A 16,538-nucleotide genomic window follows, 5' to 3' on the forward strand; every position below is an offset into this window, starting at 1 on the left:
GTAATTGGTCACTGGCGTCCGCCAGTGCTCTTCTTCAGGTTTTTGCCCCTGAAGTTTGATCTCCCATAAGAAGTCTGACGACCTTGTTGCTGCTTCTGTTGGTACTGGGATTTTTTCTGGTAGGAATACGGGGACCTATTTTGATAGGATCCCCTGTAGGAGGACTGGCCCCTGGATTTGTTGCCTCGAAAGGACTGGTTCCTTGCCTGCAAAGTACCAAGTGCTCTAGCAGGATCAGTGTCTTTCTTGATTGCTTGGAGCGCCTCGTCAATCTTGTCCCCGAAAAGGTGTTGGCCGTCGAAGGGCATGTCCAGCACCTTCGTCTGTACCTCTTGTCTGAATGATGTTGCCTTAAGCCATCCCTGATGGCGCAGGACTGCTGCCCCAGCTAGTTGTCGAAAGCCCGTCATGGCTACATCTATGGCACAATCAATGATCTCAGCTGCAGAGGTTTGACCCTCTGTAAGCAGTGCCTTGACCTCCTCCTGAACTGTGTCTGGCAGTTCCGCTATATATGGGACTATATCTTCCCAAAGCTGGCGGTTATATCGCCCTAACAGGGCTATGGAGTTGGCCACCTTGATGGTCATGGCCGATGTCGTTGTAAACCTTTTATCGATTGTGTCCAACTTCCTGCCTTCCTTGTCCGGTGGGGCTGACAGAGGAGAGGAAGGGTTGCAAGAATTCTTTTGGGCCGCCTGGGTTACGACCGAATCCGGTTTCGGGTGCCCATTAAGGAGCCTTGTATTTTTTATCCAGGCGTGGAACAACCGCAGGTACAGAGGCCAGCATCAGTTTCTTTCCCTGATCCCAGAGAAAGTCTATTATTGGGATAGACTTCGTTGTCTTCTTTGTTTGCTCCTTGAAGTCATATAAGAAGCACTCTGCCTCGGTTGATTCCATCACCATATGAAATCGCTTCGCTGCTCTTGCCACTATTCTATGGAAACCGCCAATGTCCACTGGCGGTGAATCTGCCTGGCGCGGTTGGGGTGAAGCTGGGGAAGATGCCACATACTCTTCCTCCTCTTCGTGATCCGTCTGGTCTTCTTGGTCTACCCCCTCTTCCATTTCTTCAGCCTCCTCATCTGATGATTCTATCACCTGAGGTGGCACTTTCTCATGGCGGACCTGAGTAGTTGGCCGTGTCTGTTTTGGGGCTGCCGCTGGTGTATTTGTAGCAGGCGTCGGGCCCCATGTCTCAGTTGCCGGTGTTTCCGGGAAACGCTGTTTGTAGTCCTGGATAAGGTATTTAAGGTCATTTACAATTGAATCGGGAAGGCATACCATCGGGGTGACCTTTGTGCGAACATGAGCTTGGAAAGAGTGTTCCTGGTAGCTCATCTCATCCTGTTCTTCGTCCGTACTCTGACATTTCACGTGAAGGTCTGAAAGGGAATTAGCCTGATCCAGGAGTTCTTCTTCAGATTCCTCACTCTGGAGAATGTCCGTAGGCAAATGAATTTGCACCTTACTTGGTGACGTTGTTTCTGGTGTAATCTGCTTCTTGGTCAGTTTGCCAGACACAGAACCTTTTGCAGGAGCCCCTGCCGTCGTCTCTGGTGTTGTCAACGGTGGTAGGGTCAAATACGACGTTTCTATCAGCTTGGATTTCTTCCACGGCTCAGTAATGACCAATGCCGACGACGATTCCCCCGTCGACGGTACCCTCGTCGACGGTGCCTCCGTAAACGCTATTTTCTTCGTCGACGATGCCTTCGTCGACGATGCGCTAGTCAACGATGCACTCGTCGGTCATTGAAAAGCTTCCCTCTGAGGATTCCACATTTTCCCTCTTTTTAAGCCTGTCCAGCCAGATGAGCAGGCTACCTTCTCTGTCCCACAAGGTCTTGTTAGAGACAGACCTACATATCTTACAGTCTCTAGGTATGTGGTCAGGATAAAGGCAATATAAGCATAGGTAAATGCTTGTCTTCAACATGTAGCCTTTTCTTCCCACATGAAGAGCAGGCCCTGAAAAGGGCTTTCTTCTGGGATTCAGACATGCCAGAATTTTGAAGAAATAAATCACTTACTGCAGTGATAAATGGCTTGAAGTAATCCTGTTCGAGATTTTGAAGAAAGAACTCACTTTTAAAAGTGAACAAGTTGGTTTTGAAGAGATCCTGAGGAGAACTCAGGCTGGAGACTCCCTAGCACAACGTGCGGTAGAAAATATGAGAGACTGAGGCTCCTGTCAGGAAGGTTCTAGAGGGAGGTGATAGCTGATTGGCTGGCTCTAAGAGTTTGGTCCTTTTAACATAATGACAAGGATAGGCTACTAAGGTGAGGCCCTTAGGCCTATTTTTCTCTATGTATGTCTATAGGACATTACTTTTCTATGTACCGGAGGCTCCCGTCTCGACGACGGGGAATGATTCAGGTATGTGAATCTATGAAAGACACCCCTAATACTGGATAATAATAGTTTTCTGTTAGAAACTACACATTAACTACACGTGAGGTAAATTTTAGTTAGTTCTAAACTCTCGTAGTAAGTTAGCACTCGTTCCGTATATTGGACACACACAGTTTAGTCTTTCATCACATCGCAACACCTTTTAGGATGGCCCCCACACTCAAGCAGTCACATGACCGCTATATACTATTTGTAAACCCGACGATGACTGCGTGCTAATGTTTGAGGAACCGTCATGAATTCTAATAAAATCAGGACAAACTGACAGAGGTAAGCCTGAAAAAAATGCTATTAAAACTTAGAATTTAAGACAGTTAGAACATTATAATTTCTACCCATCAATAACACAGTAGATCACGAATCACGTTTTGATAACCGGAACCATTGAACCGCACTGTTACCGAACCGCTGCAATACAATTGTCTTGAAACGAAAAGAATATGAAGATTGAATTTATTGAACCACACTGCCATTGATTAGTTAATGTAAAACAGTACGATGCGGTGTTTGATAGGATAGTCAGATAGCCATCTTCGATTCGAAGTGAGGATCTCGATATTATTAACACAGAATCTCCATGTATGAAATGGATAGCTAGATTGTCCCTGGTACACATAACTTAGAGATCTTTAGCGATTGCAACAACAATAAGTCATGTCATAGCACATGGATAATGCTTAAAATAGGACTGTTCAAAGCGCACTGTCACAGTGTTAACTAAATGTAAAAACAAGACATCCTCTGGTTGATAATATTACGCAGTCATTTTACAATTGGAGTTAGTAAGATGTTATCAGCAGAATCACCAAGCGTAAAGTCAAGTCATACAAAACACGCTATTTATTATGCCTTTCTAAATCGTCATATATATATATTCTCATCTTTGATAAACACATTGCTTTATTGAAACTAGGTTGACATGCAATAGACTGACACACAGATATTTAGTTTATATGGTTAAAACGATTGACAATGTTTATGAATCGATTATTGCACATGGAGTGGAACTCATATTAATTTATTTTTGATTAAATCTAGATTCACCTGAAGAAGTGCACTCAAGTGCACGAAATGCATTGGGAATATTTCTTTCAAATCAGTTTGATTCATGTGGAATATGGGAGTTAAACAGCGATGTTGGACAAATAATCATTATGAATGAATGAATGAATTTTTGAAAAATAAAAACGCATTTCGATGCCAAACTTTGTGGTACAATTTTTGAAATAATTGATCATACAGTTTCACAATCGCAACACTGTGAAATCTACGGTTGTGCACAGAGGGTCGATCTCGATAAATAGAGATCGCTTGCATTGAGACTTCCAAAGTGGTGCCTATGGTGATCGTGGGCACCCGAAGCGAATCAAGACTATGACGGGCAGGGTGAGAGTCTTGCTGCGGCTACAGGTGTTGGAGCACCTGTGGATTGTGGTTATCCTGGAAGAGAGCAGAGATTCGGGACGCACAGGAAGTGCGTGTCCCAGTGTCGTCCAGCCACTAGTGAGGAGTGCTGGGACATCGTGGGCACTAAGGAGGAGTGAGTCTCCGACACGCTGGTCAGCGTGTGGTGGGGCATCCAGGGCGTAAGTGGGGAGCACCTGGTACCTCGTGTGCACCAGGAGGAGAGGTGAGACTCCGACGCACAGTGTGCGTGTCTTGGTGCGACCAGGGCGTTAGTTTAGAGTGCCTGGATCATTGTGTGCACACCAAGAAACGAGGTGGGTCTCCAGGGTGTGTGTGGGGGTGCAGTTGCAGCACTAGAGGAGAGTGCCTGAAGATAGTGTGCAGCCGGAGATGGAGCAAGACACGGACGCAAATGATGCATGTCAAGGGGCCAGCTGAGGCGTAGTGAGGTGCGCCTAGTCATCGGAGGCGGAGTGAGTCTTAGACTCGCAGGGGGGGGCGTGTCGAAGGTGCCACCGGAGGTGCTGGTGAAGAGTACCGGGCAGCGGTGAGCACCGGGGAGCGAAGAAGTTCTAACAGCGTTGGAGTGGAGGGCCAAGTGATCGGGCCCTCAAAGACAACGTGGGGTGGCACCATTGCTGTGTGGAAAGCTTAGTGGAAGGAGTTTGATCTGAACATTGGCAGCCCGGACGGGCTGCCCCGCAGGAGCTAAACTACTGGTCTGAGCGAGACTTGCCCATAGTGACAAGGTTCTGGAGTGAGGCCAATCTGCTCCTGCAGGATAGGAAAGTGGTGTTGCGCCCCCCCCCCCCCAGGTAAAGTGGATCATCACCTGGGGCGCGGTGCGGGCTCGGAGGGACACTTTCCAGGCCTCTTGCTGCTGGCAGCTGTGTGCGCCTGTTGCTTCGGCCCAGATCTCGGCCAGTACAGAGGCCAGGGACCAAAGTGGAACTTGGGTGTCATCGTGGCAACTGATCGCATAACTTCTAAAAACAGCCGTATAACACTTTGCATATTTGCTGCTATCGAACTATTGGACAACATCTGACAATAGTGGTGCTTAAACTCAGGGGTTAAGGCTCGACGCACTAAGTTCGGTTTCTCTTGCAGGATACAGGATCCTAGCGTAGCGCACTGCATTGGTCGTTTACTGCACTGTACTGAATAGCACTGTGAATCATTACCTTATTCCTTCTTTGCACAGGGAATGCTGGAGGCGATATGCATTGCATTGTCTTCCTATCGCACTGTACGTAATTGCAGCGTGACGCATTGCTGTATTTCTTGCCTGAACAGGGCATGCTGGTAGCGAACCGAGTTGCATTATCTTGTGTTGACTTAGTACATGATTGTGACGCTTGTTAAGTAGTGCAGTATTTCTTGTATTTTGCAACGTGTGTGATTCTAATGATACGACGTACCTAACCTGTTGAGATCGGTTAAGTCAGCGTAACTGTTGGTTAGAAGCGGTGGTTGGGGATTAGAACCGCCCAACCCACCGCAAACAATATTACCCATTGTATATGTGTGGAAGTTGTATTGTGTGGTCATTTCATATATCTTTCTGTATAAAGTATACTAATTTTATACAAACTCGTGTGGAGTCCATTTGTGGTGACATCATTGGGATTGCTGTGGGCGTGGTTACACATACTGAACACTCGTGCCTTGGAGATAAGCCTGGCTGCTCGTGTCAAGCTACTTAGGGGGAGAGCAGGGCTGTCTCGGACGGTGAACTTTCTTGGCCTAACGCGGGGAGGGGTGGGCAGCTGAGGGTGAGGGTCGCGCACTTGACAACGGTGCACGCGGTAACGCCGGCTTCTAACAGAGGCTATGGGAGAGGGGGAAGCAGCTGGGTTATTTCGGGGGTAGGTAGGAGTCAATCAGCACACATGCCTTGAACGGATTATGCTACTTTCTGTGTGAGCATCTGTTAATGGCACGTAGAGCTGTAGATCCACATGCTTTCCATACTCTTGCCATCTAGTGTTGGGTCTAGATGTTTAAAAGTTTTTTTTCTTCAAAGCATTCTTGTCCAGTCACAAGGTAAAGTGCCCACCCCTTTCGGTGGTAATGCGCCTGGGCATCGACTTCACTATAGATTGTTTTCCCACAAGAGAGTGAAAATGGAGTAACTATGTGTAGTAAAGAGATGTCCCTACATATGTAATGGGAATAATAACTGCAACAATCATAGTTGTCTGGGGAGAAGGAAGGCCGCATGTGAATCTACAGCTCTACATGCCAAGAACAGATGCTTACAGGTTCAGTAACAATCCATTCGAGGCGTGTGCACTGTAGATACACATGCTTTGCATAGAGTGTATAGTAGTATTCTCCCAAAGCGGTGGCTAACCAGTGGGTGTTGCAGTGGCTTGATAAAGTGTTTCTAGCACCGCTCGTCTTACATTAATTTGCTGACTTGCTAACACATCCACAAAATAATGTTTGGTAAATGTGCGTGGTGTAGACCATAGAGCTGCTTTGCATATGTCAGCTATGGGAATGTTACCTAAAAAGGCAGTAGATGCCCCTATTTTGTGAGTAGAATGTGCTCTAGGAGGTATGTGGCGGGTCAAAAGGGGTCTCCCCAAGTTTGACATAAAACGTGGTGCTGGTTCTAACGAAACGACGTGCGACATAAAAGCATGAATTCCAAAAATCGTGACAAAGAACGCGGTGAACAGATATACCAAGAAACGGGGTGATCAGAAACAGTGATCCCGTTTGTTATGCAAACAAAACAGGTGATGGACCGAATGTGGATCAATGTCACACATTCACCCCAGTCCAAAGATCTGGGCCCAAATCCATCGTTTTTTTGCACTCCACACCACCCTGGGTTAGACATGGGCGATATGCAAATCAGCTCTGACCCTGTGCCCCATGGGAACAGTCCAGTCCGAACAACAAAAGCCATGTCCTTCCCAGAACGGAATCAAGCATCTGAGGACCGGATTCGAGGTAACACCTCTCATCAGCCCGGCTAGCTTGACTCCAGTGGTGTGGAGTGCCTGGGACCCACGTCTGAGCATCCCCAGCGCACTTATGGCGGAATTTGCAAACAAAACAGGTGATGGACCGAATGTGGATCAATGTCACACATTCACCCAGTCCAAAGATCTGGGCCCAAATCCATCGTTTTTTGCACTCCACACCACCCTGGGTTAGACAATGGTGATATGCAAATGAGCTCTGACCCTGTGCCCCATGGGAACAGTCCAGTCCGAACTACAAAAGCCATGTCCTTCCCAGAACGGAATCAAGCATCCGAGGACCGGTCCGGTTTCGAGGTAACACCTCTCATCAGCCCGGCTAGCTTGACTCCAGTGGTGTGGAGTGCCTGGGACCCACGTCTGAGCATCCCCAGCGCACTTATGGTGGAATTTGCAAACAAAACAGGTGATGGACCGAATGTGGATCAATGTCACACATTCACCCCAGTCCAAAGATCTGGGCCCAAATCCATCGTTTTTTTGCACTCCATACCTCCCTGGGTTAGACAATGGCGATATGCAAATCAGCTCTGACCCTGTGCCCCATGGGAACAGTCCAGTCCGAACTACAAAAGCCATGTCCTTCCCAGAACGGAATCAAGCATCCGAGGACCGGACCGTTTGAGGTAACACCTCTCATCAGCCCGGCTAGCTTGACTCCAGTGGTGTGGAGTGCCTGGGACCCACGTCTGAGCATCCTCAGCGCACTTATGGCGGAATTTGCAAACAAAACAGGTGATGGACCGAATGTGGATCAATGTCACACATTCACCCCAGTCCAAAGATCTGGGCCCAAATCCATCGTTTTTTTGCACTCCACACCACCCTGGGTTAGACAATGGCGATATGCAAATCAGCTCTGACCCTGTGCCCCATGGGAAAAGTCCAGTCCGAACTACAAAAGCCATGTCCTTCCCAGAACGGAATCAAGCATCAGAGGACCGGACCGGTTTCGAGGTAACACCTCTCATCAGCCCGGCTAGCTTGACTCCAGTGGTGTGGAGTGCCTGGGACCCACGTCTGAGCATCCCCAGCGCACTTATGGCGGAATTTGCAAACAAAGTTTGTTATGCAAGCGTAACATCAAAAAAGTATGTAACTCACTGGTCCATACCAAGTCCAGCACCACGTTTTATGTCAGAAACTTGAGGAGACACCCTTTGACCCGCCACACTACCATATAGTACGTTTTTATCTTCACATTACCGTCTCTCACCGACGTTTTTCTAACAAACACATGTTTGCTTATAGATACCAGAGCCTTTTCACAATGACTGGCGTAAAGTCACTTCATGCATGTTGTTCAACCCGTACTTATTATTATACCATTATTCTGAGTTCCGGCTGATAGCCATGTCCTTTCTTCTTCTTGTAGAGTAATCCCCTGATGAAGGGCTGAAGGATAGCCCGAAATGCATTGGGACACGTGAATGTTGATAACATATGCATTTGATGATATATGCATTGGACATTATGTTTGATATCACTGCAACCATGAAAACAATGAGTTGATATTGGAAAAAAGACACAGTAAATCACTCGTGTTTGAAAAAACTTTATTAAATTATCTAAGTACATAAGACTTGTCCAGTCTTCATTGCAGTGCTCGGAGAAGTCTTCCCCTTTTTTGGGGCAGCCTTGTAATAATCTTTCTATTGTATACATAAGGCTGTGGCTTGGCCTTGCTGCTTGGGAGCCCATACCCAGCGGTGTTTATTAGTGTTTTTTTTAAGGCCTTCCATAAAGGATTTAATTACTGGAACTTTGAATAGGGATAAGAGTTGTCTGTTTTTGAAGATCTGCAGCTACTGCTGCATGGTGTAATCGAATGGATGTGTAGGCAAGGCCTGTACATTGTAGATGCAAAAGATAAATAATATTTTGTATAGATGCATCTTGTTTATCAATTGTGTTATATAGCACAAACCTTTTCTACTTTGCTACATAACATGCTCTAGTGGTTGGCTTTCTTGCTTCCTTAAGAATTGTCACACAATCTGGTGGTAGGTTTAAATATCCAAACTCTGACTTCAGGAACCAAATTGTTAGGTTGGGTTCCTTGGGGTCTGGATATCTGATTTTTCCACGGTTATCGTGATAACATTTGAAGTTATGTGAAGCTTCTGGTGTGGAACTATTGAGAGTTCTAATAGTGTGATGAACCATGTCTGACAAGCCCATGTGGGGGCCACCACAATCGTGTGAGATGTCTGGCTGAGTTTTCGAACCAGAAATGGAAGGAGAGGGAGAGGAGGAAAAGCATAAGCAAATATCCCTGACCCGTTGAGCCACAGGGCATTGCCTTTGGATAGAGGGTGTGGGAACCTGAGGGAGACGTCTGGGCATCTTGAGTTCTCTGCTGTGGCAAAGAGGTCTATTTGTGGGAATACCCATTTTTGGAAGTACAGAAGGAGAATTTGTGGTTGAATTTCCCAATCATGTACTTGTCTCATTCTGCTGAGGAAAAGGGCAAAGATGTTGCCTGTCCCTTGAAGGTGTTCTGCCAGGAGTTGGATCTTGGGATGAATTGCCCAAAGCCAAATAGTCTGAGAGGTGTGACAGCAGCAAAGAGTGTGCCACCACACCCACCTGTTATTTGTACATTACATTGTTGTCATATTGTCTGTTTGGACTAGGACAACTTTCAGATGAGGAAGAAATGCTTTTAATGCTAGCTGAACTGCTTGAAGTTCTAGGTAGTTGATGTGATGGTTCTGTTGGGTGGTATCCGAAAGACCTTGAACTGTTAAATGTTGTAAATGTGCTCTCCAGCCTGTGAGATGCGTCCGATGTGAGCACGACTTGTGGAATAGGGTTGATAAAGGGCTGTGCTTTTGATACATTTTGAGGGTTCCACCACTGCAGAGAGTGATGAGTGCAGCTGTCTACCAAAACTAGATCTGTTAGCTGACCCTGTGATTGATTCCACTGACATTCTAAGCATTCTAGTAGAGGACGCATGGTTAGTCTTGCATGAGGCACTATGGTAATGCCCAGCAGCTGCATGAATGTTCTGACTGGCACATACTGGTTGTTTTGAAACTGGAGTAACAATGCTTGAAAATTAATTGGGAATCCTGGCTGCATTGGGATATGCTAGTGCCATTTGAGTGTTAAAAATTGCTCCTAGATATGGTTGTATTTGAGTAGGTTGAAGATGGGATTTTTGTGAATGGACTGTAAATCCTAACTGATGTAGAAGGTTTATGGTGATTTGTGTGTGAGGCACACACTTGGGATGTGTGTTGGCTTTTATGAGCCAATCGTCTAGGTATGGGAAAACATGGATTTGTTGTCTTCGTAGATGTGCAAGGCAATTGGTGAACACTCTGGGTGCAGTCTTTACTGCGAATAGAACTACTTTGAACTGATAATTATTTTTTCCTATCACAAATCTGAGGTATTTGCAATGTGCAGGGTGAATGGGGATCTGAAAGTATGCGTCCTTTAAGTCTAGTGTTGAGAAAGTCCCCTTCCTGTAAAAGTGGAAGTACTTGTTGCAGTGTGAACATATGTAAGTGTTCTGATAATAAGTATAGGATTAATGGCATGAGATCCAAGACTGGCCTTAATGGACTGTCGTTTTTGGAAATTAGGAGGTATAGTGAATATACCCCTGATCCTTGCTGTAATGGGACGGGTTCTATAGCTTTTGTTTGTGAATACGAGGTGGAGTGTTGGGAGGCTTGCTTCAGGCAATAACATTGTTGAATAACGTCCAACACCCATTTCTCTGTTCTTGATTTCCAAATGGCAAGAAACTGTTGTAATGTTCCCCCGACAGGTGATGAATGATCGGGGGGGAAGTGATATCAAGTCACTGTTTGTTAGTGGATGGAGAGGTGCGTGTTGGTGTACCCCTATCTCTTCCTTTATAGAATCCTCAAGAGGGAGAAGATTAGATTTGTCTTATACAAAGATGCGCTGGCATCTGTGGTATTAGTCTTGGAGGCCCCTCTGTAGGCGTGATAAAGGTAACCTCTAGTAAGGGACAGAATTGCTCCCATTGATTTTGCCACATCTGTATCTTTTTGCGTTTTCACCAACGACTGGTCCGAGGCCCAAAGAGGTGTTCCTTATCAAATGGTGCATTAAGAAAAGTTTGTTGAACCTCTGGTTTGAAACCAGAAATTCTGAGCATGCATGTCTCCTGAGTAGAATGCTAGCATGGACTCCTCTAGCTGGAGGATCTGCAGCATCTAACACACATATGATAGATACATTGGAGATAAGCTTGCCTTCTTGCACTATTTCTTGCACCATTTTCTTGTGTTCTTCTGGGAGATATTGTACTAGTTCTACCATCTAATCCCAGTGTGCCCCATCTTATCTAGCCAAGCAGCCTTTTGTATTGGTTATGCACAAATGATTGGATGACTAAGCGGCTACTCTTTTCTGAGGCACCTATTAATGTTTATTCTTCATCAGAACGTGGTGCCTCCCCTGAGGATTGTGAATATGCCCTTTTACGGGCGAAGGAAACTACTAAAGAATCTAAAGGCAACTGACCCTTAATAAAAACAGGGTCAGATGGAGGGGGTTTATATTTTTTGTCCACCGTAGGTGTTAGGATACGTGCTCTAACTGGATCCTATTCAATATTGTCAGCATGCCTCATCATAAATTTTTACATAGGCAAGGATTGTGATGTTCTGTGTGTGTTTCCCAAGGCTTCAAAAGGAAATCCTCTTTAGGGCTTCTTTATGTAAAGTCACCCCATGGTAAGTGGCTGCCTTAGCAATTAACTCCTGATATGCAGTATTGTCATCATGAGGGGAAGGTTTAGCTGGATATAGATCTGGATCTGTGTCTCCAGGTGGATCTATATTGTAGTTGTCCCACGGATCAGGTGGTGGCTGATTATAAGTGTCATCATCATCTACTATATCAGGATTTGTATTTGTAGAACCTGGTGGTGTTGTGTAAAGCTGGTATAATAGGTACTGGTGAAGAAGGTGGTGGTGTCTGAGGGATATTAATAGGACCAGTGGCCATGTCCTTTTTCCTTTTGAGGAGAATCTTCTATTCAGTGTTCATTCTCCTTTTGTTGTAATGTGGCTGGTGTCAGGATTTATAGGATTTTTTTTCTTCTGCTTTGAATCCAGCTGTTATTTAATTGTCCCTAATATAAGCTCTGGTGGCTTTAATGGACCTTCTTTAGGTTTCAGTGCCGTGCTGAATTTCTTAATTTTATCTTTGGATATAGAATGTTTCTGAACCGAAGGGGTATCATCTCGACTCGAGCACAAGCCGGAAGGCTTGACTTACTGTTTTGGTGCAGAGCCAGAAGACGGAGCGTTGGAATCAGAGTCTCAGTGCGTACAGTGGCCAACCATGGCCTGTTGGCAGTGGTGGCCCAATAGCCTTTTGTTTAGTTGGAGTGGGTTTGGTGGGCAGAGGGGCTTTGTTACTCACGGCACCCTGTACAGCTGGAATGTCATGGTACACCAGTTCGATCTCCAACCCGGAATATGAGTCCTGGACAGGGAAGGCCTCTCCCACTGCAGATTCTTGCATCTCTTCTTGTTCGATATCTTCTCCGAAGATATCAGGGATGTCCAATACTATGCCTCTGCAGGTCTCTTCATCGAGCCAGACAAACCCGCAGTGTCTTTTTGGATCAGAACAACAGACAAGCATTGCAATCTTCCTCTTTATGTTCCAGGGAGAGACAGATGTTAAAGACCTTATCAAGGTCTGTGCGCGGGTATTTGGAATGGCACAGTGGAAATAATTTAAATGGCGTCCGTTTCATCGTAGAAGACTCGATGATGGATTTTCTAGTGGCAGTGGATAGAAGGAACGAGCTAGGCCCAAAGGTAATGGCTGGAGTTTTTTTATTAAATCATTTTGCAGAAATTCGACACACAGAAGGTGGAAATGTAATCGAAAACAATACAGACAAGGGTAAGTGAATAAATAGCGAACCGAAGGAATCCCGACTTACTGTTTCGAATCAGAGCGCTGCAATACAAGTCTGAACCAGAGGGTGGAAAGACAACAACCTAACAATGGAGTCGATGCCCACGCGCATTGTCACAGAAAAGAGGAGTCACCTTACCTTGTGACTGGAAAAAGATGACTTCTAAGAAAAACTTGCAAACATCCAGACCCAACACTAGATGACAGGAGTATGCAAAGCATGTGTAGCTACAGCACACATGCCTTGAACATACATTTTGAAAAATGATTAGGAATGGCAGTATGGATGTCTTCAAAATTACACTTGGCCTTATTGGCTATAAAGAATACTGCTATCAGTAATACTAGAAGTATTTCAAACACACAATGTCTGCTTTCCACTTCTTGTTAATCGGAATGAAAAATTAAACTACACTGAACTCTTTGTGTGTTCACTACATTCCTGAATCTAACCCAGGTAACACTGCAAACTTAGCTCACAACCGCACCAATCCATAAAGTATTCGTCGTTCAAGTCTACATCTGATTTGTTGGCTAGACCATTCAATTAGATAGCCTGACAATTACACTAAATCAACATGATCACAAAAACGATTCTAGGACTAAAGGAGTCCCCATTTGGGATCAGAGGGAGTAAGATGACTACACTCAAATCAGTGACAACTTCTTTTGTATAAAATTAATCTTATTTGATATACAGCACTTGGCTTGCATAGGCACAGATGGAAACAATTTTAAATAATCTGACTAGTGCCTTTTATGTAAGTGGCACTCACTGCTACCATTAATTTCCAGTACTTTGGATGAAACTGATCAGCTAATTGTTAATCAGCTGACACTCGAGTCCTGCATCAAAACAATGCTGTAAACTGTGTTTTAGCGCCACACTACAAAGTGTGAATACATATAGTCATGGGCCAGCATAACGACCAGTGAGGTAACTAATTCCTGCTTTCTCAATGTACAAAGCATCAATACAGCTTAGTTGAACATAGCAAGTTTATGAAATGTGCACCTACTGCTCCAGTCAGCATGTCATACATCAATGCTCCCAGACTCCACCAGTCCACAGCTCGATTATGGCCACTCCTCATCAAGATCTCAGGTGCCCTAGTAAGAGAAATACACATTTAGAATGGGCCCTACAAAGGAAATACTCCATGCAAATGATGACAAATGCTGAGCACAATGATGAATTTTATAGTGGTGTGTGTGTGTGTGCAGTCATAAGGTAGGTGACTCCTCCTTTCAGTGATAGGAGCATGGGCATTGTCTCCATTGTTAGACTGTTTTCCCGCAGAGGGTGATAATGGAGTTAGTACGACTAATAGAATAGAGATGTCCATGTGTATGTATCTAAATAAAATATCACTGCAACAGGTATAGGTTCCAATGGAGGAGTGTGGGAGCATGTGCCAAGAACAGATGCATACTGGGTAAGTAGCATTTACCTTTTGAGGCATGTGAGCTGTACATCCTATGCTTTGCATAGACTTTATAGCAGTAATCTCCCAAAGCGTTAGCAAACCTTTAGCTGTTGCAGTGGTTTGCAATAGTGTACGTAAAACTGCTTGGCCCACACTAGCTTTCTAGCTTTCTATCTTGCTAACACATCTACACAATAGTGTTTTGTGAATGTGTGAGGTGTAGACCATGTTGCAGCTTTGCAGATGTCATCTATGGGGATATTTTCTAAGAAAGCCATAGAAGCCCCTAGTTTGTGCTTGGAGTGCACTTTAGGGGGGAATTGTTAATGTTAGTTTTGCTTTTGCATAAAATATCTGAATGCATTTGACTATCCACAGTGCAATACCTGATTTTGATATGGGATTGCCTTTATGAGGTGGAGCAAATGCCACAAAGAGTTGTTTCGTCTTACGGAAAGGGTTTGTCCTTTCTATGTAATGCTCTTTTAACATCTAAGGTGTGTGGAGCACGTTCTGCTACATAATATGGTTGAGGGAAGAACACAGGCAGCTCAATAAATCGTTTGATATGCAAGGCAGAAATCACCTTGGGTAGAAATGTAGGGTTAGTCCGAAGAAACACTTTGTTTTGGTGTACTTGTAAAAGTGGTGCCTCTATGTAAGTGCCTGTATCTCACCTACTCTCCTCAGTGATGTGATCGCTATGAGGAAAGATATCTTCCAAGTGAGAAATTGCAGCTCACATCTGTCCAATGGCTCTAAGGGTGGACCCATCAGTCTGGTGAGGACAATATTGAGATTCTACCCTGGAGCAGGTAGAAGTCTTGGGGGAATGAGTCTTAAGTCCTTCTAAAAATGCCTTAATGACAGGCAATTTGAAGAGAGACAGATGGCTATTTTGAAGGTATGCGGCTATTGCAGCTAGATGTAAGCGTACAGATGTTTACACTACATTTGAATGCTGTAGATGCAGTAAATAGCATATCGTTTTTTGAACTGAAACATCAGGGGGTTGATTTGATTGTTGTTACAATAAATCACAAATTGCATCCAATCTGCGGAATAGAAAGCCCTTGTGGTAGGACATCTAGCCTCTTTGATAATGTTCATGCAATCTGGCGAAAAATTGAGGTAGCCAAACTCTAAGACTTCGGGTGCCAGATCACCAGGTGGAGATAACTGGGATATGGATGTCTTATTTCTCAACGGCTCTGCGTGAGAAGATTGGGTATAAAATGTAGCTTTTAGTGAGGCACTACCGAGGGCTCCAACAGGGTGGTGAACCAGGGTTGACGGGCCCATGTAGGAGCAACTAGGATTAGGGTCAGGGACACCTGACTGATCGTTCGAACCACTCATGGAATGAGTTGGAGAGGCGGAAAAGTGTAGGCAAATATCCCTGACCAATTAATCCATAGTGCATTGCCTCTGGACAATGGGTGTGGATACCTGGATGCTAAGCTTGGGCATTTTGCGTTTAGGTGTGTGGCGAACAGATCTATGTCTGGGAAGCCCAAGATCTGAAAGAATGGGAGGCGAACTCAAGGGTGGAGTTCCCACTCATGGATCTGTTGTCTGTCGACTGAGCAGATCTGCTTTTTGGTGGTCTACTCCTGGAAGGTGTTCTGCAAGTAGATACATTTTGAGACATATGGCCCACCTCCAGATGGTCTGTGCTAGTTGTGACAGCTGGAGAGAATGTGTCCCCCCCCTGTTTCGGTATGTAGTACATTACTGTCATGTTGTCTGAAAGTATCAGGACAGCTTTGCCTACTAGATGAACTTGAAAGCCTTTGAGCACTAGAAAAATCGCTAGACGCTCTAGATGATTTATGTGAAGCTGCTTTTGCTGGAGGCTCCACATGCCCTCAATTGTGTGAGTTTGGAGATGAGCTCCCAAACCAGTGAGCGATGCGTCTGCTGTTAGCACGGTCTGTGGAACCGGGCGATGAAGGGCCGCCCTTTGGAGAAGTTTTGTGGATTCTACCACTGCAGAGAGCGACGAGTGCGGCCGTCCACCAACACAAGATCTGATAACTGACCCGGAGACTGGTTCCACTTATGTGCTAAGCATTCCTAATTGGGATGCATTTGAAGTCTTGCGAAAGGGACTAATAGGATGCAAGACGCCATCATCCCCAGTAACTGCTTGAACACTCGAGCTGGCAATGAGTGTTGAGGCTGGAACTGGCAGAGTAGAGTCTGTATGTTGCAGATTCTGGCCGTATTTGGGTAGGCCAGAGTGGCTCCCGAATACGCTTGTGTGTTGGAGGGCTGGAGATGGGACTTGGAAAGATTTACTGTGAATCCAAGTTCGTGGAACAGCTGCATTGTTCTGGGAGTCTCTCTTATACAGCTTTGTTGCGA

At 45.2% G+C, this 16,538-nt stretch overlaps 1 protein-coding gene across 1 annotated transcript in view; it reads right to left on the reverse strand.

Moving 5' to 3' along the window:
- RPS6KB1 (ribosomal protein S6 kinase B1) overlaps positions 1-16,538 on the reverse strand; it is a 350,261-nt gene that overhangs the window by 157,272 nt on the left and 176,451 nt on the right. The window contains exon 9 of the mRNA XM_086954940.1: positions 13,764-13,854. Within this exon, the coding sequence (XP_086811066.1) occupies positions 13,764-13,854 (91 nt within the window). The remainder of the gene's footprint in view (positions 1-13,763; positions 13,855-16,538) is intronic.

The sequence above is a fragment of the Lissotriton vulgaris genome, chromosome 2_1 (genome assembly GCF_964263255.1).
Source record: "Lissotriton vulgaris chromosome 2_1, aLisVul1.2, whole genome shotgun sequence".
Taxonomy (NCBI): Eukaryota; Metazoa; Chordata; class Amphibia; order Caudata; family Salamandridae; genus Lissotriton; species Lissotriton vulgaris.